Source organism: Myotis yumanensis, unplaced genomic scaffold (assembly GCF_028538775.1).
Source record: "Myotis yumanensis isolate MYYU_CA2020_CCGP unplaced genomic scaffold, mMyoYum1.0.hap1 SCAF_15, whole genome shotgun sequence".
Taxonomy (NCBI): Eukaryota; Metazoa; Chordata; class Mammalia; order Chiroptera; family Vespertilionidae; genus Myotis; species Myotis yumanensis.
In genome coordinates this window covers 36202406-36228183 of record NW_027223766.1, presented here as the reverse complement: position 1 = coordinate 36228183, position 25778 = coordinate 36202406, and the positions used below count along the sequence as shown (strand labels likewise).

Sequence of the window (25778 nt, the reverse complement as noted above, 5' to 3'; positions counted from 1 at the left end):
CAAAATAATGTTTGAAAACCTGGCATATCCTCATCTCTCTGATCCTTAGAAAGTGAAAATACTATTGTGATTGCTTACCAGTTGTTCAGAGGTCAAATGCATCAAACGTTCAGCTATTGCAGCACATTGGGCTGAGTCTCTTATAAATTCCCCTTGCTTATCACCAACTACTAGCTCTGGCCACGTCAGTCCTTCATTCTTCTTAATCAAGGAAATCTCCAAGCTAGAAGTTTAAATGAGAAAAGTAATATATTAAAGCAACTATGCAAATTATACAACTAATACCAAGAGAAGAATCTTCCATAGAAATTACCGCTCCAGTGTCCAGAAGATGTTTTACCAAATACTGTGTTCATTTTAGTTCTGCTTATGAAAAATCTGTAATTTAAGGATAGGTAATTTAGATGTAATAAACAAACAAGAAAGTACCATTGGAAATGGTGTATCAAATGGCTTGATGAGAAGAGTAGTTGGAAAGAGTAAGGCAATCCAGAAAGCATTGTTGTAGTCCAGCTGTGTGGTATGTTACCAAACTTAAGTAACAGAAATGCAAGTAGCACACATCTAAGATATTTCATTGGGCAATGGTGGGGGTGGGTACATAAAGTTAACTGGAAAGGGCTTATAACTAAAGCTATCTCTGTGTGTGTGGAACCAATTAACTTTATTTCACAAACTAGTAGCCATAATATATAATTATTCACCTAAAGATCAGGTAAGTTAAATCAATACAAAAGTTATTTCTCAACATTCAGATTTTAAAGAATTGAAAAGAAATGTAGGATTTAGAAAAATAATAACTTTGGTTAAACAGGAACAAAGTTAATATGGTCTCTATCAACTAAAAGTCTAATTCTGTACATTTAAGCCATTAAACACAAATTCCAAATGTACTGAAAAGGGCCTATCGAGGAATCCTGAGATTAAGGTCTGATGCAGCAGTAAAGTGAGAGAGAGCTGAGTCAGGCCAACAGTGGACTCAGGAGGATAGGGAGTTGCCATGTGCCTCTTGAATAGGAAGGGCAACCCAAGTAAGCTGCTTTGGGAGCAGCCGCTGTGGTGATACAGAGGAAAGTAGGGTGGGGGCAGCCTTTCCATGTGCCACCTTTGGTACACGTGTGTCACATTAACCCACGCCCTGGAACACAACTGCAAGCAAACAATTGCAAGAACATAATAACTATTATCATAATTATCAAATAGAACATGCAACTTTTCAACTATTCTTTTTCAAGGCTGTTATCACCACCTCATGAATTAACTACAGCACTTTAAAATTTACTGAAACTACTTAAAGAGATTATACAAAATATCTTATGTAATATGAATTCCTGTCATTAGCATTAAAATTACCACCATAAACAATAATGCCCAGGTTTAGTTATATTTTCTAAAGAGAAAGCTAATCATGATGAAGATGATAAAGATAATAATATAATTAAAATGACAATAGCTTATACTGACCAGGTGTTTACCATATTCCAGGTGCTATCTTAAGCACTTCACATGTTTTGATTCATTTAATGCTTATCACAACCAAATAATGTACATACTATTATAAAATATATGTAAACAACTACTAAAGAACTTTACCCAGTGGCCAGAATGTATAAATACTGTTCTTAGTCAGTTGCTACCTAAAGAAGTTAGAGTTCATATAATCTCAGTTGTAAAAAAATTCTGATCCATCAAGAAATTGGCATAACTGCATGTCTACATTTTAATACTAGTATCAAATCCTGCCATTCAAGCCAAAAGGAACATAAAACCCCATGCATAATAAACTGTAGACTAGTTATTCTTACAACGTGAGAAGGAGCATTATTTGAAAATGAGATACAGATAATTTAATCAACTACAGAAAACTGTGTGCTTTTAGCCGAAACCGGTTTGGCTCAGTGGATAGAGCGTCGGCCTGCAGACTGAAAGGTTCCAGGTTCGATTCCGGTCAAGGGCATGTATCTGGGTTGCGGGCACATCCCCAGTAGGAGATGTGCAGGAGGCAGCTGATCGATGTTTCTCTCTCATCGATGTTTCTAACTCTCTATTTCTCTCCCTTTCTCTCTGTAAAAAAATCAATAAAATATATTAAAAAAAAAAAAGAAAATTGTGTGCTTTTAAACCGATCCCACCTCCGCATCATTGTAATTACCTTTTCCAACATAAAATAGTATCCTAGCAAGTCAGACTCCATGGGAAACAATACTGGACTATGGTCACATATTAAACGCTTGAAACAATCTGTATGGGCTGCACGAGGTCCAGCTATTCTCATAGACCTTTGGTGGGTGACTGTTTAATGACATGTTTAACAATATGTTCTACTTGGTTTGCCATGTTCTAATGCTACCCTCAAATACCTCAGCCACATACACAAAGCACGTTTAAACAGAATATGTAGAAGTATAAAACATTTTTTAAAAGAATCTTTCAGATAACTTGAGTTTTTGAAAATATATTAAAAAGTGTAACCAAGTCTTCAAATTTCTCCATTAATAAAATGAATTCAGGATATCTGCTTTAAAGGTTAAAAAAAATTAAACTAGATATTATCTATTTTTTTTACACTCCCAGAATTTAGACTCACACCAAAGACTCACTTGGGTCATACAGTACTAATCAAGAATGATATATTAGGGTAAAATATCTAACTGACATCCACTTCAGACCAAATTTGACCATTTAAAAAATTAAGTTCCTAATACTACTTATTAATCCATCACTGAATTCAAGAATTACTAGGACCTGATATATAAAAAGAATAATTTTATTAATCCAAATGACTGGGGCATGAAGTACCTGGGACAATAGATTTGTAAAGAGGCATAGTAGTGAAGGTAGAAGATTATAATAAAAGCGTAATATGCTAATTAGACCAGATGTCCTTCCAGACAACCTTCTGGATGAAGCTGGGGCTGAGAAGGAAGCCCGGGTCCCGGGTGCCTGCTGGCAGCCGGGGGAAGGAAGGCCTACTCTTACACAAATTTCGTGCATCGGGCCTCTAGTAGTTTTATAAGACCCTTAATGTTTATTTACTCCTTAATACTCCTTTTAGGGAGGTATAATTTATAGACTAAATTCCCAGGTTTCAAGTGTAGAATTCAATGAGTTTGACAAATGCATACACCTATATAACCCAAGGAAGATAGTGAACCTTCCAGAAAGTTCCCTGTACCCTGTGCACCCACAGCTGTCACCTAAATGATTATGCACAGAGTAGCATATGAATTCATAAAATAGAATAAAAAAAAATTATGCATTCTTTATGAAAAGGTCTCCAAGATTTATCATTAAAGTCAACAAAAGCAAGCTATATAACTGTTTATAGTATGTGCAGAAAACTTTTTTGTTAAAAAAATAGTATATATGCTGCTTAAATATGTATAAAAGTAAACTAATATTGTGTTGTGAGGAGTTAGAGATGGATGACTGGAGGGCCCGGATTGGAGGGAGACTTATTACTCTATATCCTTTTATAGATCTTAAATTTTAAAGAATGGGAATGTATTATCTAGTCAACAAAGTTAAGGTGGTAGAAAAATTATTTCCATTAAAAATTACAAATTAAAATAACTATTTTTACCTATTATTATTGTTGTTACTATTATTATTATTGTATCCAAAGCTGGTAATGAAAAGCACTACTGTGTAATGTAAGCAATAACTATAACTAGTATCTTCAATCTTAACTACAATTACATTGACATAGTAATTCCAATTTTAATCTGCCTTAAAAATAATCAGCAATAGAGACAGACCAATTATGTATTCCCTTCTAAGCTAACTACTGTGGAAAGAATAAAATGTAAAATAATAAAAAATAAAAATTTAAATATAAATAAAATAAAGGGGGTCCTAATATATGGTGATGGGAGAACATTTGACTTTGGATAGTGGGCACACGGTGGGTAAACAGATCTTGTAACAGAGAAATCTACAACTGAAACCTATATTTTCATGTTGACCAATGTCACCCCAATAAATTTAATAAAAAAAGAAAACATTAAAAAATACATAAATAAAATATATAAAAATACCTATTATTTTCTTTAATTATCCATGTACTGCTTTCATGATCAACAGATGAATAGAGCTTTCCTTCCAAAAACCTCTGACCCTTCAGCACAATGTTAACATGATCAGGCAAAAACTGTACTTGAATGTCCTCCTTAGTACTCTCTTCTGGAAGCCGTATTGTGACAGTCAGATCCTCTTCAGTCTGTTGCCAGTAATACAGAGGCTCTATTGGGGGAAAAAATGCATCTATAATAATAAAAGTGTAATATGCTAATCAGACTGGACGTCCTTCCTTCCGGACAAAGCCACAGCAGGCGGGAGCCGAGGCAGAGGCGGCAGTGGTGGGTGGGGGCCGGGACCGAGGCCCTTGCACAAATTTCGTGCATCGGGCCTCTAGTTATGTAACTAGAAAGTTAGATAACAGAACATATAAAATTAGAGATTAGGAGATACAAAAGAACACCTATCTAAAAGAAACAGCATATTTTCTAGTGATCTCACAAAAAAAGTAATTATAACCAAACATACAGAGATCTCTGAGGAATTTTCAGTTATAGCAATTGCACTTGTCATTTTCCTCTTCCAGGTTTACCTAAGTATTCATAAAATACTGACAGCCCATTCCTCTCTCCTTGCCTCCCAGTCCTTCTCTTAAATATTGTGAAAATCTCTATTAAAAACTACGATATTCTCTGGCTATACACATCAGAAATATGAACAGTGATGTTTATAGAGGCGATATTTTTATATTGATCTTTTGATGTATTTATATATCTTTTGAATACAGTCTCAGTCTCCACAGAAAATAATCAGTGATTATACCTTCAAGGAACTTCCTTTCAGTTTAGTAGAAAAGGTATGCACTTAAAATAAACAGAGTTGAGCTTACTATAAAAAATGAATATCCTTAATGCTAATATGCCAGCTTCTCAAATGCTAAGAAATAGGCATTATTTATTCTTTTGCCAAGTTTTTATTAAACATCTAATCACATAAGCTAATATATATATATAAACATTTTTGGTAATTATAAAATTATTAAATTAAACTAGTTCCCACTATTTAGGTGGTATATTTTACAAAGATTGTTCTGGGAAATATAAAAGAAAATAAAAAAGAAATAATTAAGCACTATCTTGACCTGGTAAAACCTATAACCTATAAGGGCAGATAAACTAGACAAACATATATATACATATAAATACACATGAACTGTATGAAGATGAAAAGTAAAATTACCTTTGATTTTATCTGACATGTCTTCATCCTTCTTTTCTTCAACATCTTGACCAACTGGAACGAATGTGAAGGACTTGTAGGAGACGATCATTAGACCATTCCCATCAGGCTCAATCGCAGCATAATGGGGCACTGACTTTCCACGGAGAATATCACGCTTAATAATTTCATATTTTTTATTATCTGAAAGAATATTATGTATTTTCTGAACAAAAATTACAAATAAAAAACTATATTATAAAAATATTTTGAAAATATGTATATATTAATTTCAATTCAAACTAAATATTTTAAATGTACTGTTAAAAGGCATTCTATTTAGTGTCTTTATAGATAAAAAGGATAAAAAATATTGACCACCTAATATTCTGTAAATAAATCCCAAATTTAATATATTGGATTTAATAAAAATTGTTCTAGATTGTGCTATCCAAAGTGGTAGCTACTGATCACAAGTGGCCATTTAATTAAGTAAAATGGGAAATTCATTTCTTTAATCATACTAGCCTAATTTCAAGTGCTCAACTGCCACACAGGATAGCCGCTATCACACTGAACGGCACATGTATAAAACACGTCCTTCTTGCAGAAATTTCTATAAGACAGCAGTGCTCCAGATCATGAAAGTGACTGACTAACCCAAAATACCCAAAACTTTTATTATCTAAAAATCCTCTGAAGGATCCACCTTTTCCTTGACTACAGCCTGTCTACTTTCCTAGCAAGTGTATGATAGGCATCTTCTGAAAAGAGCCACAAGTTGAGGATAAGGGAAAAAGTGTGGTGTGGACTATTTTTCTGTCCATTCTACCTACAGATAAGGGTTTTATTAAAATAAAATATGTTTAAGGTAGAAATGATTTTTATGTACACCCAGATATATATATTTATATGCCTATAATAATCAAACATAAAAAATTGTACTTAGAATTTTTAAGATATAAATAATGTATTCTAAAGTGTCTGGTAAATTAACTAAATTTATTCTCCTATGAAAATAGGTTATTTTTGCTTTTAAAAGAACCCAAACATTTTAGTTGAGTCTATAACTTTACTTATACTGTTACTCTATTAAAGTGGGTTCTACTTGTAAGCTTCAGACTGAACAGTCAAAATTGTAACTCAGTGTCATCTGAGTTATACATAATAGAATCTATTCTAAAATATCAATTATTGTTTTTGCTCTAAACCTTCATCTACATTCACACATTTATTGCATGCATATTTAAGAATAAACTTTTCATTTCATTTCATGAATTAAAAACTCTTATTTTTTCTACACAGGTACATGCAGGGCAAAGAGCCTATATGCCTTTAAAGACTCAAAGTTAGACACTGTATATCTTACCATATATAGGACAGAAAATAATAGGTAAGTGAAATCCATGGTTAAATAAGTAGGGAAAGTCTAGATTAAAATTAAATTTTCTTTTTTACTCAAAATGTTTAGAAACTTTAATATGCTTAATGTGTAATGGGGATACAGTATGCCCAATTTTAAAACCAACTTGAACACAAAATATAATTCCTTAAATGTTCCACTCACACAGCTTAGAAAAACACTGTTCTGTTATATTCACTTAAAAATAAAGTGAAAACTAGCACAATTACATTAGCAATAGGAGGAACAAAGGAATGCGACATTATAAAAGAAAATTAAAGTAGCCCTAGCCCAGTGGTCGGCAAACCACGCCTCGCGAGCCACATGCGGCTCTTTGGCCCCCTGGCATGGGCCACGAAGTTTCAATCGCACCGTATGTGCGCGCCTGCACGTGGTATTTTGTGGAAGAGCCACACTCAAGGGGCCAGTTTGCCAACTACTGCCCTAGCCAGTTTGGCTCAGTGGTTGGAGCATCGTCCTGCGGACTAAAGGGTCCCAGGTTCGATTCTAGTCAAGGGCAGGTACATCGGTTGCAGCCTCGATCTCCGGCATGTGGGAGGCAACCAATCGATGTGTAGGGACATCAATGTTTCTGCCTGTCCTCCTCACTTCCACTCTCTTTAAAAATCAATGGAGAAAATATCCTTCGGTGAGAAATAACAACAACAACAAAAAGATAAAGTAAACCACAGAAAGAATGTTTCTATCATAACAATAATTAAAACTAGTTTTGGGGAGAAAAAAAAGAAAGGTAAGTCTAAATATATCTATCTAGTTGAGGCATGAAAAAAAGACGAAGGGAAAAGAGGTGACAGAGATTGAGCCATGTGCTCTGAGGCATTCTGATAAAAATTCCTGTGGACTGAGCTGAAGTTGTCATAGAACCAAGTGTCTTAAAGAAAAAAAGGGACATGCATGAGGATTTCTCCAGTAGAATGTTAAGCAACTTAATTAAAAAATAAAGCTTTTATTATCTAAAGCAGGGATTTGCACAGCCTATATTTCCACAACAAATATTTTCAAAGAATAAATTTTCTATTTTTAAATGATTAAAAAAAATCAAGAGAATACTATTTAAGTACATGTAAAAATCACATAAAATCCAAATGTCAATACCCATAAATAAAGTATTATTGGAATACAACTACACTCATTCATGTATTGTCTGGCTGCTTTTGCACCATGTGACACACATCATATGGTTACCATCTAGCCCAGGGGCTCTCAACCTGTGGGTCGCGACCCCTGAAAATACATCCTGCATATCAGATATTTACATTACGATTCACAACAGTAGCAAAATTACAGTTATGAAGTAGCAACGAAAATAATTTTATGGTTGGGAGTCACCACAACATCAGGAACTGTATTAAAGGGTCATGGCATTAGGAAGGTTGAGAACCACTGAATTCTAGCCATTTATAGAAAACATTTTCCAACACCTAATCTAAAGTTTTAAGACACTGTGCTCCTCCAGAGATGAAACTACAACACTGGGGGGTAGAAAAACAAATTATATCAAATACTTATCAAAAAAAATCTAGTAAATGTATTTAGTTTACTTATAAACTATTCTGATTATATATATACTAGAGGCCCGATGCACGAAATTCGTGCAAGAGTAGGCCTTCCTTCCCCCGGGTGCTGGCACCGGTTTCCCTCTGGCACCCAGGACCTGGGCTTCCCTTGCAGCCCCAGCTGCGTCCAGAAGATTGTCCGGTAGGATGTCCAGTCCACTTAGCATATTACACTTTTATTACTATAGATACACACACACATGCCCATGTACATATATGCACATATATATTCATATATACATGTAGTTCATCCTACTTAATAAAGACAGAATATGCAAATTGACCATCACAAAGATGGCGGCACCCATAACCACAAGATGTCAGCGCCCAGTCCCCTTAGCCCTGCTGGAGTCCCACAGTCCTTTCAGCCCAGCCGGGGGCGGCAGGCGCACAGTGTGGCCAGACCTGCCCTCAGCCCCCCAGCTGCCCGGGGCCGGCCCAAGGCACAGGCAAGCCTCAGATGGCAGCTGCCCAGCCAATGCCCTAGGTACAGGCAAGCCTCGGATGTTGGCTGCCCAGCAGCCTAGGGCCAGCCTGAGGTGCAGATAAGCCTCAGATGGCGGCTGCCCAGCCGACGCCCAAGGCGCAGGCAAGCCTTGGATGGTGGCTGCCCAACTGCCCAGGGCCGCCCGAAGCTCAGGTATCCAGGGCCGGTCAAGGCTTGCGCTGCCGCCAGTGGCAGCAGCAGAGGCATGATGGGGCATCGACTTCCCCTGATGGCTGGGTCGCCTCCCGCCCCTGAGGACTCCCGGACTATGAGCAGGCCAGGCTGAGGGACACCCCTCCAGTGCATGAATTTTCATGCATCGGGCCTCTAGTTTTAAAATAAAAAAGCTTTCTCAGAAAAAAATGCTAATAATCTTTATCAGATTGGAAACTAGCAGCTATGGTAAGAAATCTTTTTCTGCAGAGATCAGTTTAATGATAATTTAAAACTGATAAGTTAAATAAGTAGGTTAATAAAAGCTACTGAGAAAAATAACAGAGTCATGGAAACAAGCCCCCTTAGCGCCAAACTACAGTAAAAATCACTTGGTGAGTAAGAGTGAAACACTGGCAAAAAGCAAGGCCACAACATCAAAGGAATTCTAATTAATAAAAGAAAAAGTACTTTTTAATGTCCAAGTTAGAAGTGTGACAGACAGTTAAACAGATTGAAAGTGAGGACTTTCCTACACATGAAAGCGCTTTGGATGAGAAAAAGTAAGAGTTTTCCTGAGGGTAGAAACAAATGGCAACATTCAATTTTATAGAAAAGAAATCATAGTTGTGATTTCATAACTAAAGATACTCAATTCCATATAGGCAGCTATATTTAATTTATATTTCAATTATACTGTGATTTAGAATTAATTTACATTTAGTTTTATATTCAGAGTGAGGCAAAAGTAGGTTTACAGTTATGAATACATGAAAGTTTATTCTTGTATTATTTATTAATTATTGTATTATTTTCCCATATGAACCATAAACCTACTTTTGTCTCACTCTGTAAATATAAATTTTTGCACATGTGTATATGTGTACATGTACACATATATTCTTGTATATATTAAAAATATACACTTTAAATTCTTCAAAAATTATGTAACAACGTCTCCTTTTATATAAAAAAAGCATAATTGACTGGGGAAGCACTTTATTATTTTTTTATAAGGAGAAACTATCTATAGATATTCATTCCACTGGATGGCACATACTAGAATCATAACCCAATACCGAAGAAAACACAAACAGCATTTATAGGAACAGCTTTGCGCTTGAAACTTACTAAATTACGGCAACCAGTATGGAGAGTCAGAGTATGTTATGTTTTACCTTTATTTTTCCTACTGATCGTGACCCACTCCAAAGAAACAAAGAAACCACTTCCTTTCATGTCCAATTCTTCTTTCTCTATTCGAAGAAGCAGGGTAGCTACTGAATGTTCTTCAGCTTTCAGCAATGAGATACTGTGAATTATGATAAAAGGATCCCCTAGCTCTTCATTAAACATAATCTAGAAAAGAAAAGAAAGGTGACACATACAAAAGTGTATATATTACATGAATGCAGATAGCAGAGGGAATACATAGAATTCTGACAATCCAACAATTAATCTCGATACTATTTATTACAAGGAACACAAAATCTTAAAAAGCCTTTAAATAAAGGTTGCAACTTTAAATAGGATTCCTTGAAGAAATTGTAAAATATATTTGTTTTGTTTAACAGAGAAAACGGATCAGCACTCTTGGCTTAAAAACAAAACAACAGGTCATACAAGCAGCATCTAAAGGAGAAAGAACTAAACGTAATCTCCCAGAAATGAATTATCAAGTGAAAACAGTGCTCTGTACAAAAAGAGAAGACTTGAGCAGGTTAACACTATTATTCCTCCATCTCTTCCGCTATCTCATATTGATTTATTTCTGCTTTCTTTCTCTTAGTGTCTGGATACGAGGCATGCATGTATATGTGCATATGTACTTTTTTTCCTATTTTTATTTTTGGTTTGTCTGTGTTTTCTGAAAGTTTACAAAAAGTCAAAGGCATTGGAAAACAAATCATTAAAACTTTCTTACTTCTCAAAAACAAAAGAACCAATTACATTTAAAAGGTATAATTCAACCATATTTAATATGTAATACTAAATTTGCTTATAAAAAAGAAATCTAAGCCTCATATGAAGATGCAAAATCTTATCAAATTCTTTTTTATACTAAATCTAAAAGACTATATTTTTATTAGAGTAAATACTAAAAAGGTCTTAAAGACTGATTTCTAAACAAATTTTCAAATAAATGAAAAAAGTAGTTGAAAAAATACCTAAGAAACAAAAATCAGCTCCTTTTTTATTTTTTAAACCTGTATCTGGAATGCCCTCACGTCTGCTTCTACTTGAATGCCTTACAAAGAAAAGTGTGCTTTAATATCAATTTCCCTATTGAGCAACTATGTCCATATTATTCAAATAGGAGACTTTGGTATCCATTCTATAAGTCTTCCATAAGCAGAAAAACAACAACAACAAACTCAAATACTCAAAACAGAAAGGATAAAGACAGGATTTTTGTTGGTTGATTAGATTTTGGTTTTGTTTGGGGGAACAGGAGAGACAGAAGCGAAGAAAAAATAGTAAATTTGCCCTGGCCAGTGTGTCTCAGTTGCTTAAGTGTCTTCCCACACATGGATAGGTCACCTGTTCCATTCCCACATGCCTGGGCTGTGGGCTTGATCCCCAGTAGGGGGCGTGTGTGAGGCAGCCTATAGCTGTTTCTCTCTTTGATGTTGCACTAACTCCCTCTCTCGCAAAAAAAAAAAAAAAAAAAAAAAACAATAAAAACATATTAAAGAAAAAGAAAAAATAGTAAGTTTTGCCAGGTACAGGTAGCTAGCTTATTCTTTCCTCCTCTTCCTCATATGCAGGAAAGGGATTGGAATGACACCAGAGGGGTAGATGTCTGGACTTTTAAATATTGTCAGACTGAAGTTTCCAATCTTCTGAACAAGCCCAGCAATTCAACTGTGATATTGTTGATATATAGCACCCTGTAATATTAGAGGCAACATGTCTGGAAAGCAGGCAGTGTTCCTGTCTTATTTCTTTCTACACTTCAGTCATCACCATCAGCTCTACTACAACACCAACCACTCCCACCTTTAGCTTCCGCTCTGTTACACCAAATCTCCCAAAGTCCTAAAACTCTCCCAAGTTGTTTCCCTTAAAATAACCGGTATTCCATAGTATCCCTCCCACTCAGGTAATGCCCAAGTCCCATCTCTTTACTACTCCTCCCAATCCCCAGTCAAAACTATGACCTAAAACATCTTGTTACAGCAATGTACATTGAAGAGGAAGTAGATTCAAATTTTTTATTGATTAAAAAAATATTTTTGAAGGCCAAATATGTGCCAAGGGGTATATATATACAGCAGAAAACAAATGAATTATAAACCCATATGAATTTCCTTTCTAGCTGAACATGCAGTGTTATTTTAAGCTGAAGGCATTTCTCTTCCTGCTCAAAGTCAACAGAATCAATACAGCTTTATTCCAGATAAATTCTCATTCATATGTTTCCTCCCCATCCTTCTCAAAACTCCTTCCAACTATTTCAGGTAATTGTGTTATAATACCACATTGCCTCTGTTAAAAAAATAAATAAATAAATAAAAAGCTATTACAGGAGGCCACAGCAGAAAATGTCACAATGTCCAATGAATATTTGAAACTCTGACTGCAAAGGCAATCTGGCAAACAGGATATTATTGTTCTAGTCATATATTGTGTGTTTTGTTTAGTTTTTTTTAAACATAATACAATTTGGCATTATACCATTTAGTATAACTTAGTAAGAAAAGTAAACCATTTTGTTTTAAAACCTTCTTGATTTTTCTCAAATAATTAAAGCCTTGATAAGCATCTGTTCGTCTCATAAAATATTTTATAAAATGTAAATATATGAAGTACATATCTCTTTTTCTACCCACAACAAAAGGCCACCTGTTGAAATTCAGACAGTTGCAATATCACAATACTCTTTTTAGTATAACTCAGTGTCAATATTTTCCACTTTCAAAAACTGTGGCTCTAGAGAAATTAATTCCTTATACTACCTGCTCCTCAGATTTAAATCAGTTACACTGTGTTAAGAAAACTGAAGTTAAAATGGCATCTTAGAGATTGTCACATTCCTATATTTATGTTGTAATGTATATTTCTAAGTGGGAAATACTCTGGTAAACATACTAGACAGCTAGCAGAGTGGTGCAATGGAAACATGCTAGGCCCATAAACATATCAGCAAATATAACATGAGCACAGGAGAAAAGATATGCTAATGTAATTTTTTGGCCAACTCTTCTTCAGAAGAAGGCAATGTCAATGTTTAGTGTACTGCTTTACATCTATAAAACACTCAATAAATATTTGCTGAAAAAAAAATATGCAATTTTTGACAACTGCATTGACCCCAGATTAAAACAGGGAATGGTTAACATATCAGTTTTGTAAAGGACATACATTTTATAATTTAATTAAAAAGATATTCAAAATTTCTATATTATAAAAGGCCTGTGGCCCTAACGCCGTAACGACCAAAGACTGGCGCGGGCGCGTGGGGCTGTGAACACAGCAAGGCGCGCACAGGTGGGAGGGGCCACGTGATTTCGCACGCTGGGCTTTTAGTCTATATATATAAAAACCTAAGTGACCTTTAGGAACAAACAACCGAACGACCAGTCAACCAGTAGCTATGATAAGCACTGACCACCAGGGGGCAGACACTCAATGCAGGGGCTGCCCCCTGGTGGTTAGTATGCTCCCACAGCCAACATCCTGGGGCCCCTTCCCCCTAACTGGCCAACCTCCTGCGGTCCCTCCCACCGGGCCCCAGTGGGGGGCCGGCAGGCCAACTTCCCCCGGTCCCTCCCCCCCAGCCGGCTGGGCCCCCTGATTGGCCTCAATTGCCGGCCAGGCCGAGAGACCCCATCTGTGCATGAATTCGTGCACCGGGCCTCTAGTATATAATAAAAACCAAGAAGTCACATACAAACTATCCCTAAAAAGTGTTATTTCAAAATCACTAAGATATTTCCATTTATATATTCTTCCCAGCTTTTGCATAAAAGAACAAAAAACACACCTCACCTCCCATTTTTCAGAAGCACTATTTCCACGTTCGCCTGTTGCAATGAGATATAATCTTCCAGTTCCATCTGACAAGGTGACCCAGGTAGAAGATGTGAAATGGATAGATGCACAAAGGCGATTGTCGTACGCTGTCAAATCTGTAGGAAGTCGAAATACCTCTAGTGGTTTTCCTAAGGCAGTGTCCTAAAAAGAAGACCAATAGTATAAATGAACCCCTCCCTCTCTCCTTGGTCCATATACACACAGAACTAATATCTGCAGTGTTCCTCTCCTCAAGGGAAGGCATCTAACTGCCCTCCCTTGGAGTACTACTGACTTATTTCTAATAAAATACGGCAGGAATGATGGTTATGTGACTTCTCCAACTAGGTCAAAAAGACTTTGCATCTCCTTGCTCTCTCTCGAACAGCACGTGGTCGGCCCACCCTGGGAAGAATTGAGAGCTCTTGACAATAAGCATCCTATGAATGAGTCACCTTGGGAGTGTATCCTTCAACCCTCATCAAGCCTTCGGATCACTGCAGTCCTGGCAGACGTCATCCTTAACTACAATTCCACGAGAAACTTTGAGACAGAACCAGCTAAGCCCCTCGCTAATTTCAGTGAGACGACAAATGCTTGGTGTTTCAAGCCACTAAGGTTTTTTAAATTAAAATATAGTTAACATACAAAATTATATTATAGGCGTACAGCATAGTTATTCAATACTTACATCTACCTAATGACATGATCATGATAAATCATTAAAGAAAGTTGTTTCACAGAAATATGTAGATAACTAACATAAAGCAGTAATCTAGTCTTTATTCTTAAGTTTAGAGTTAATGATCAGCATTTTTAATTAGAAATACCCCATCATGTTCTAAATTCCTAACACAGACATCAGCCTGTGGTATGAAAACATCACATTTAGACTATTAACTTAGGCTTTTGTCAACACATTTTTATTACGTCCATGTCCTCATAATTTAGATGATGTCATGTTAGATGGATTGCATCATTAAAATGTTTTACAAAAAAATATATAAAAAGGCCTACAATTCAGAAAATAAACTTCCTCTCATACACTGTACTCAATAATTTTGGGTTGTTGTTTTATTTTACAGTGAACAGTTTTTCAACAGGACAAACATACTCCTAGATTCATTTCGTTCCCAGCTCCTAGAACTGTTTAGATAGTGTATATAAGATTTAAATAAACTATATTAAATATCCTTACTAACCTCAAGTTCTTTAATTAGCCATTGTTTCTAAAGCATACAATTTAATTTTCTTTGAAACAGCACCTTTCCTTCTTTTTGTACTCATATTTCAGTGATTTACATAACAGTGAATTAAATGCTTCAATAACAAACACAGTGGCATAAAGTTTTTAGAATGACCAAATCCTCCCCTCAGGTCACCTAATACAAGCCCAATCTTATAATAAGTCCTTTCTAACACCCTTTTACTGAGACTCTCCTGTTCCCCTGGGTGTGCATTCTCCTTTGAGGCAAAAAGTAATAAATCCAAATAAGTGTTAAGTAGTCACATACGGACATAAAAAGATCTCCGAGATAATGACTGAAAAAAGAGATGCAGAATGAGTACAGTAAAATATGTTGAAATAAACAAATGTTTTGATTTGACAGCACTAGGTAAGGTGTAGACAGACATGTGCTAGCATGTTAATAATGTTTACCATTTGAAAGAAAAATAAGATTGGATTGAGACTAGTGGTAGGGGAAAATGGGGGTTAGGGGAAAGTTTCCTTTTTGCTTCAATTAACTGCTTGACTTTATTTCCCTGAGCAATTTAAGTGTAATAGACATAATTTAAAGATATTAATAAAATAGAATGAGACTTCTTGTTCAAAACAGTTTTTTCAAAGTAAGGTTTTCTAGTGATCTCCACACACACCCTTCTCGGCATCTCACCTAATGAGTCCTTATTAGGAAGGAGGGAGGGCTAAAGTTAAGTCACTATTCTTCATTTCTTACCTAATTATTAAGGTCATTTTAAGTCATTTTCTTTTAAATACAAGGTTACACACGACTGAGATTTCTAGAAGTCTAACAGATAAATTAGTGCAATATTCAACAGAATGATTAAGATAGTCAAATACGCATTTGTGAAGCCAAATTAAATTAAAATACAAGAGAAAACACACAGACTCTCTCTTAAATGATAGTTTAAGTGAAAGCAACATGAATATTCCTGATTTTTAAAATCTATTTCTGAAAGGGTACATTGCAATTTTTAAATGGACTGTACACAAAAATTCCTCCTATAATATATTAATAAATATATTAATAAAGTATTAATATTTATTAATAAACATATTAATAAATATATTAATAAATCTTAAGTTATAGTATTAAATTATTTTTTAATAACCTCCACTGACACTTTTACAAAGTGTTCTCACAATAACACTTAATGTAATTGGCATCTATAATGTCCTGGTCCCACCTGATCTTTTTCTTCTTCTAAACAAAAAATGGTAATGTAACTATGTTCAAGGCTACTGAAATCATTCGGAGGAAACATTTCACAGGTGAATTGCAAAAGAATTAAAATCCCATTGATAAATAAAACAGGGAATGGCTATCATGGAAAAGCATTGTATTAAATAAGTGCTCCGACTTTTTACCATCTTATTTAATTGTTAACAAAACCCGACGAAGTTGAAATTATTATCCCCCCATTTTAAGAAGATAAAGAGCTCTGTTTCCAAAGATTAAATAACATGCCCGGTGAAAGAACAAAGCAGAACTGACTATCCCCATACTTGTAGAGCTGGGTCTTCAGCTTGATTCCCCCCCCCCCCCCCCCCCAGGGGAGTGACCACAGGAATACCAGAAATATCCTAACTCCCCCAACCACCGCCTGAGTGGACCAATGAAGCTCAAGGAACGCAGCTAAGGTCCTAACAAGGCTATACCATAAAATGTTCCCTATGCGTCGCTGTTGACCAATCAGGACGTAGTGAGGGATGGCTCAAACCTTAGAATGTGTTGGTCACTTCCTGACCACGTGCTGTAAGACCCTGCTGAAAGACCCTGACCAAAGTGACCAGTCTCTGTAACCGACGTCACTTACCTAAGCCCACCCAAATGACTAGCCCTATATAACCTTTGTTCTCCTGGGGATCGATCTATCTCTATCTCTCTCTCTCTCTCTCTCTCTCTCTCTCTCTCTCTCTCTCTCTCTCTCTCTCTCTCGTCTCGCCGCTGCGACCCGGGTTTGAATAAAGACTCTTTGTTTATTGCATCGGAAGAGGCTCCCTGGTGGTTGATTCTTGGGGACCCCGAACTCTGGGTATAACACCTGGGTCTCCCAGAAAATGACAGTGCAAATTTCAAAAAATGGCTAATGTTCTTTCCTGTATTCCACACTTTCTTGAAATGAACCACTTCCCAAGTTTTTCTAAACAAATGATACCTCAGACCTCACTGCAATTTACAGAATATTCCACCCCCCAAAATCCCACTATGAATACAACTACTATATTCAGTTTCTCTTCACGTTAATATATTTTTAAAAATATATTTTTACTGATTTCAGAGAGGAAGGAAGAGGGAGAGATAGAATCATCAATGATGAGAGAAGAATAATTGATAGGCTGCCTCCTGCACGGCCCATACTGGGGACAAGCCCGCAACCTGGGTATGTGCCCTTGACTGGAATTGAACCTGGGACCCTTCAGTCTGCAGGCCAACGCTCTATCCACTGAGCCAAATCAGTTAGGGCTTCATGTTAATATATTATTCAGTATTTTTATTAGATTTCTGAGTCAATAAAACATAACAAAAATTATAATGTCTACACATTGTATATAAATGACTATAAATAAATAGTAAATAAGTATTGATGTTATATAAATAGTTTAGGGGCCTCTTAATTTCATTTACATGGAGACAAGCTTTAAACTAACAAAACATTTTTCTAACATTTATAGAAAGGGTTACTCAAGTTTAAAAAAATGGTCAAGCAGAATTAAATAAGAGTACCATTTACTAGTATTATTAGACACTGACATTTAAAATTTTGCCCTTTTAAAAGGAAGTGATCTTTTTCTGGAGAAAGGCTTTCATCACAAATAATTTTTAACTTTACTTGAAAAAAATCTTCCTCTCCTTTTTTTGTGCTGAGGCTTTAAGAAAAGGTATTTCTAATTAATTGCTGTTCGACTAAGTAATGTTGCTCTATAACATAAGCAGACGGTACCAAGAACTTACTCCTTTAATTTTTTTCTTTAACTAGGAAAATTAATGGCTCCATATTAATAAACTCATCCATAGAAAATAGGCTGAGATTCAGATCTAGAGAGGAACATACTGGCACACATTTGAGCTGGACTAACAAATTGTTGTGACCTGTCACTCCAAGGCACAGCCTCACAAATGCATGCTTACAAAAAGAATCCAGTAACTTTGCCTGAATCGTTAAGTACAATTTAAAGATGCACGACAAAATGACACTCTTCTAATTGGCAGAAACTAGTTTTTCAGGTAAAGGGAAAACAACATTATGACAGAATTAATTTCCTAAATAATAAGAAAATGATGAGATTAAAATAAGCCATAATACCATAATAAAACGAAATAAAAACTAAATTTTAAACATACTTTTTTTGATTCCCTATAGCATTTTCTACTTCCTAAGTATTCTTCCTCCCAATTGACATTTCTCTAAAATTGTAAACCCACAAATTAAACTGACTTAGAAGTATTATGCCTCTATAAATCTGTGTTGAAATGCTGCCACCTGCTGGCTCCTAACAAAATCTAAAGTCCAAATAATGGTTGAATTTCATAAGCCCCACAAGCCTTCACTGTAACCACAATGATGTTTTGCCTAGACTTAACAAGGTGGTCCTTTGTACACCAGGCACAGGAAAAGAGCCTCTCTGGGGCTGGAGCATGTGTGACTTTGACTTAAAAAAACAAAAATAAAAAAACAAAAAAACTCCCCATGAAAACCAGACAATAAAATGATTAGAACAACTGTTTTCTGCTATTAAACACGCAATGTGTAGAGAGTGGTTAATAGTCTCCACCTGCCCCCCACACAGAACTTCAAAGAGAAAATAGGGATTTTTTTGCTCATCAGAAAAATAAGAAGAAACAAGTGTGGCATTATTCTGTACCACCGCAAGTGCACGTTTTTCAAAACCTGGTCCCTGAAATAAGGCAAAACCATCTGAGGAGCCATATAAAATGCAGATTCCCAGGCCATGACCAACCCTGACATACTGAATCAGGATCTTTGGGAACAGTTAATCCAACGTTAGCTTTTTTTTTAATCAGTTGCTTCCAGTGATTCTAGATGTGTAATACAATTTAAAAAACAAAGACGAAACTAAATTAAACAGAAAAAAGACTAAAACAACCCCAAACATAGTTCTTGAAACATCAAATAGTAATAATACCTTCTAAAGTTTGGTTATGGAAAAACAAAGAGGAAAAAAAAAAATTTTAAGAGCATCATATGCATGCAACTTTACAGGAACAAATTTGAAAGCTTAAGAGGAAATGGATGATTTCCCTAGCAAAACAAAACAAAATTACAAAATTACCCAAGAAACACACAGCATGAATAAACCAATAACCATAAAACAAATTGGGTATGTGATTAAAGAACTACCATTGGAAAGGACAACAGGATACATAAAATACAAAAAAACAGATCTTTTCAGTTTTAAATTTTTCTAGTGCCAAAAAACTCTCCATTTAAGGAAGCCAGCAAAACTTTAATCAAAATCTAACTGAGCCCTGGCCGGGTGGCTCAGTTGGTTAGAGCACTGTTCCACACACCAAAATGGTCATGGGTTGATTCCTGGTCAGGGTACAGTACTTACAGGAGGCAACGGATCAATGTGTGTGTCTCCCTCTCCCCTCTTCCCTCTCCCTTTTCTCTCTTTCCTTCCTCTTTCTAAAATCAATAAACATCCTCAGGTGAGGGTTAAAAAAAATCTAATAGATTAAAAATAATAATAATAAAATAAAAACTACTATAACTTGTGAAGTAAATACAAATATTCTAAGTAAAATGTCAACAAATAGAAATCTAACAATGTATCAAAAAAATAATATACTCTTACCAAAAAGGGTTTCTAGGAAAGTAAGGAATTTAACAATTTTATTATAAATCACTGCATTGATAAATCATGGAAAACATACAATATTAATAGGTGAGTGCTGAAAGGCATGTGATAAAATTCAGCAACCATTCTTAATAAAACATATGAAATAGAAAGTGAAGGAAACAACCTTAAAACAATGGAAGGTTTTTATCAAAACCAACAGCATTTTCCTACATGAATTTAAAATCTACTACAATTAAAAAAAAGAGCTAAACAGGGATACTTGCATTCCCCATTATTAGTCTGCATTGTCTTGAGGTTCTATCTAGTAGAGCAATAAGATAAAAATGAAACGATATGGGGGTATTTCCATTTTCATAAACATTGGAAAGAAGAGATAAAACCATTTCCTTTGGTTGATGATATAATTGTATACTCTGAAAACCTTAATGGAAGTAAAATAAAAATGACTGAATTATAAAATAATAATAAAACAAACTAGAGGCCCGGTGCACGAAATTCATGCCTGGGTAGGGTCCTTAGGCCTGGATGGGGATCAGGGCCAATTTGTGGGGTGACTGGCAGGGCGATGGGGAGGCCCCCGCTGGCACCCGCCTTGGCCAGCCTGGCACCCCTGTTTGCTGGCCCCGACCCCCACCGCCACTGCCAGTCACCTCCCTTTGCTGGGCGACTGGCAGGGCAATCGGGGGCCTCCGCTGGCACCTGCCCTGGCTGGACTGGGGCCTGAGGGCTGGGGGCAGGCCCTGTGTTGAGCATCTGCCCCCCCGGTGGTCAGTGTGTGTCATAGCGACTGGTCGTTCCCTTGGTCGGTCGATTTGCATATTAGGCTTTTATTATATAGGATAAGCACTTAGAAAATAGAAAAAACTATATTCTATTAACAGATAAACTATAAAATACTTAAGAATAAATTTAATAAAATGAGCATAAGTTTAAGGATGAAAACAATTAAGAACTAGGAAAGAAGACAACTTGTAGAAACTTTCTTAGAGGTCACCCATTCTAAATTATGGTTTCCTTATTGTTTACTAGTGAAACTTAAAAAAAAAAATTAAATTTTATCAAGATGCTAAACAAATTTAAATATACACTATATATATTTGGAAAGGTGTAGACTGCTTTGAACATGTATGAACATGTGCCAAAAGAGGTTGTTATTTCAATGTCAAGTTCAAACCGGGGAGGAGAAGGAAGGAGGCACTTGAAATTCTACTGAAAATTAATAAACTGGAAGGAACTTTATTTTGTACATTGCAGCATTGCCAATGCCTACAGTAATGCATAATATATAAGTAGACATGCAATAAAGATTTTGAATGTCAAGTGAATTATATGTATATGTATATTTTTGTATATTATACTTACATATATATATCAGACTTTGTGCTGAGTTAGGCTTATAAAAGTCAATATTCTTAGAGAATTTTGAGATTTTAGATTTGTCTTCCTAAACAAACAAAATATAACAGAATCTTAAAAACATAAAAGCCCCTAAATTTAAAAGACACATTAAAATGCATAAGAAACTAAAAGAGTTATTATAGAGCAGCAGTTCTCAACCTGTGGGTCGAGACCCCTTTGGGGGTCAAATGACCCTTTCACAGGGGTCACCTAAGACCATTGGAAAACACATATATAAATACATATTGTTTTTGTGATGAATCACTATGCTTTAATTATGTTCAATTTGTAACAATGAAAATACATCCTGCATATCAGATATTTACATGATGATTCATAACAGTAGCAAAATTACAGTTATGAAGTAGCAACGAAAATAATTTTATGGTTGGGGGTCACCACAACATGAGGAACTGTATTAAAGGGTCGAGGAATTAGGAAGGTTGAGAACCACTGCCATAGAAGCTAGAGAATAGGTCAGTAAGAGGAATCAAAGCTATCTTAGTCTTTACTCTGATTCCATGCCAAATAAGCTACCTTAAAAACACTACAGCAATTTGACCCTTGAACAACATATATTTGCACTGCATGGGTCCACTTATACACAAATCTTTTTTAATAAATCCCTGTATTGTTTTTTATCTGCTTTGGAGTCTATAAATGTGGAAGGCCAACTGTATGCATTGATCTATGCCATTTTAGGTACTTGCGCATCTGTGGATTTTTCCTGGAACCAACCCCAGGCAGATACTAAGAGATAACCAAATTTTGGGGGAGTCAAAAGTTATATGTGGATTTTCAACTGCAAGGGAGTTGGCACCCCTAAAACTCAAGTTGTTCAAGAGTCAGCTGTATTTAATTTCCTATGGAAACTTTTTAATAGAAGAAAAATATCCTAACCAGTCCACACTGCTTATCTATAGTATTTCAAATGCAATCATTAAACTTTCATCCCAGATTTCCAGTCTTAAATCTTGTGATTTAATTTGGAATCAGCATCCCAAATTGAGATTATTAGAGGGTGAACTGATAAAACCAAGATTTTGGCCCTGAACCATGACCTTATCCCCACTTCTCCAAGCCAAGCACACTAATAAACGTTTCCTTCTCCATACTACTTCTGCATCTTATCCCTACTTCCACTGTTACATGTTATCAATTTGTAAGTGTATGTGCCTACTAAGGACATAGTAGCATTCAATAAATGTTTGTTTAAGAAACATAAATATTTCTCATTCAATAAAATGATTTATCTCAATAAACCAAAGACTCATATACAGTATTACCCAGATAATAAGAGGAAGCTCCAATCAAGAATGCAAAGCCAACTCCAACGAGCAAGAAATAAACCAGTCAGAGAAAGATAAGTATCACATGACCTCACTCATATGCAGAATCTAATGAACCAAATAAACCATGATCAAAAACAGACCCAGAGTCATAGAAGCATGAACAGACTGTTGAACCTCAGAGGGAAGGCAGGGGAGGGTGAACAAGAAGAGGTCAACCAATGAACTTGTATGCATATATGCATGACGCCTGGACACAGACAATGGGGTGGTGAGAGCCTGGGGAGGATGGAGGAGGACGGGAGCGGGCTGGAAGAGGTTAATGGGGGGGGGGGGGGGGGAGCCAATGTAAATACTTTAAAAATAAAGATTTTTTAAAAAGTGATAATAAAAATATTAAATAAATTTTAAAAAAAGAAAAAAAGAACAAACTTTTAACAGCTGTTATCCATTCAACAACACACTGGCAACCCTTCTGCTGAGTCCTAGAATTACACAAATATAAGAAAAGCCACAGGCTAGAAGAACAGCCAACAAATTATAGTCCATGAGCCAAATTGGATCTATTGTCTGTTCTGGTAAATAAAGTTTTATTGGAATGCAACCACATTCATTCATTTACACATACTGTCTACTGATGTTTTCACACTACTACAGCAAAATTGAGCAGTTGTAACATAAAACTGTTTGGCCCATAAACCCTAAAAGATTTATTATCTGGCATTATGCACAAACAATTTGCTAACCCCTGGCCCAGAGCAAATTCATATAGTTCATGGAGATCTGGGAGCCAACAGTTTAAATGTTCTTGGGGGAGCAAAGAGATTTATCAAGGCGAGCTTCCTAGATGAAATGTTTAGTTGGGACTTAAGTGAAGACTGGGAAGCAGAGGATGTTCCAAGGAAGAGTTAATCACCTGGGAAAAGGACTGGAGGCAACAGGCTTTCGGGCATGTCTCAGGAATCGCAAGAGTGTGGTATTACTAGAGTGCAGTCTGTATAAAGTGGTGAAAGTCAAAGTTGGAGAGAAGGGCATTATAAACTTGATATGCCAAGAATAATTTGTATATTTTATCCATGTACACAGGCTTCAAAATAGGCACAAGATCACCTGTACAGGTTCTAAAATAAACCGGCCAGCAGACAGCAGAAATCAGACCACGCTCTGTTTCTTGCTTCTCTTCCCCTTTCTGCTTAGTTATCATGGGAACCTCTGTTGCATTCAGGTAGGTGCTTCTGTCCCTGAACCAAATGCCGAGGGGACAAGAAAAGAGAAAAAAATCATGCTAGGAAGAGGAGGAATTTCTTAGAGTAAATTCAGGTAGACCTCACGGAAAATTTGAACATGACATGGGAAGATTATGTTCCCAGTGATTTTTTTCTAAATCCAAGAAATTCTTCACACCCTTATAGTTACGATTCATGATTTCAGATTATTTGCAGAAGTTGTACCAGAGCAATTCTTTTAGGCCATGGTGAATGTTTTTACAGCACTGCAACTGGGGGATCCTGAAAGAAAGGGAGCAGGCTCAGCCTGGCCTGCGGGAGAAAAGGAAAGCTCAGAGGTTCCCTATTGTTGCCTCTTCCATGCCTGACCACTTGGAGATTGATGGGGATTAACTCATACGCTTAATACCCTCTGAGATCATTCAATCTAGCTTGAATCCATAAGTTCTGTTAAATTCTTTTTACTAGACTGTAATACGAATGCGCTGGGCAATAAAAGCTGTTTTGTTTTGGTTTGAAAAACACAACATAAATTTGACATTTAGTATTATATAAAGAACTAGAGGCCTGGTGGACAAATTCTGCATGGGTGGGCTCCCTCCCAGCCAAATGGGGCCATCTCGCCCGGTTCTAATCGGGCTGGCCTGGGGGAGAGACCGCGGGAGGTTGGCTGGTCGCTGGAGGTCAGCTGTGGGAGTGCACTGACCACCAGGAGGCAGCTCCTGCGTTGAGCGTCTGCCCCCTGGTGGTCACTGCACATCACCCGGCCGGTTGTCTGGTCATAAAGGTTGCTTAGGCTTTTATATAAAGAAAGAACTAGAGAGATAGGAGAGGCAGTGTGTGGCAGGTAGACGTGGAGCTTCTGAAGATATGAAGAGGGGAGGAGTAGAGAAATTACAAAAATAAACTTTGCTATTTTAAAAAAAAAGGATATATACCACTTTGTGCTTATACTTGATGAAAAAAAAAACACAAAAAAAACCAGACACATAAAAAACAAACCATGTCTAGAAAAACAGATAAGAAACTAATTTTTAAAAAGTTGCAAAGGGAATATGGGTATTGAAAACAAGAGATAAAAGATGAGGTGAGAAAGACTTTACTGAGTATTTTTAAATTTTTTTTTAAATCACATGAACACATTGCCTATTCTAAAATTACATATTAAAAAGTGTAGATTTTCACATCAATAAAGAGAAACCCACCAAGCTGAAAAAAATTTTTGTCAAAAATTTTTGGATTTTGTCAAAAAGTGTGGATTTTGTTATAAAGGAAAAGGAATATAAGTGAGAAGTGATAAGATTAGACAAGTAATTTAGATTATGCTGTAGACACAATGTAGGGGAAGGCTAGACGCAGCAGAAAGTAGTTAGGAAACTATTAACTGACCACTGACTATTTATGCCAAATATCCTAACAATGTACTGTGGAGTTTACAACAAATAACAAAACAAAAATAGCTCAAAGGTGGTAAAGGAAGTAAAAGAAATATTATTTCAAGATTTATATGTTGTTTTAAAGTAGAATAATATTAATTAGAGGCAGACTATGATAAGTTAAAGGTAAATATTATAATCTCTACAATAACCAATGGATTACTAAGGGATTCCTTATCCTTTGCAACAGTATGAATGGACCTGGAGATTATTATGGTAAGTGAAATAAGCCAGTCAGAGAAAGACATATGATCTCACTTATAGGTGGAATCTAATGAACAAAATAAACTGATGAACAAAATAGGTCCAGAAGCATAGATGCATGGAACAGACTGACAGATCATAGAGGGGAGAGGGATGGGAAGGGGATGGTAAGAAATTAACCAAAAACGTATATGCATATACTAAGCATAACCCAAGGATACAGACAACAGTATGTAAAGGCCTGGGGGGTGGGGTGGAGTGGAGCAAAAGGGGAGAAAATGGGGG

The 25778-nt window shown here is 36.1% G+C and overlaps 1 protein-coding gene across 3 annotated transcripts in view; it reads right to left on the bottom strand.

Moving 5' to 3' along the window:
• Positions 1-25778, bottom strand: part of NUDCD1 (NudC domain containing 1) — a 56854-nt gene that overhangs the window by 17428 nt on the left and 13648 nt on the right. Inside the window, exons 3-7 of one of the 3 annotated variants that reach the window (XM_070392771.1) lie at positions 13847-14032; positions 10033-10213; positions 5257-5439; positions 4038-4263; positions 79-223 (exon numbers count right to left, since the gene is read on the bottom strand). In XM_070392771.1, the coding sequence (XP_070248872.1) occupies positions 79-223; positions 4038-4263; positions 5257-5439; positions 10033-10213; positions 13847-14032 (921 nt within the window). The remainder of the gene's footprint in view (positions 1-78; positions 224-4037; positions 4264-5256; positions 5440-10032; positions 10214-13846; positions 14033-25778) is intronic. The other 2 variants (XM_070392772.1, XM_070392773.1) reach the window with 2 other exon arrangements.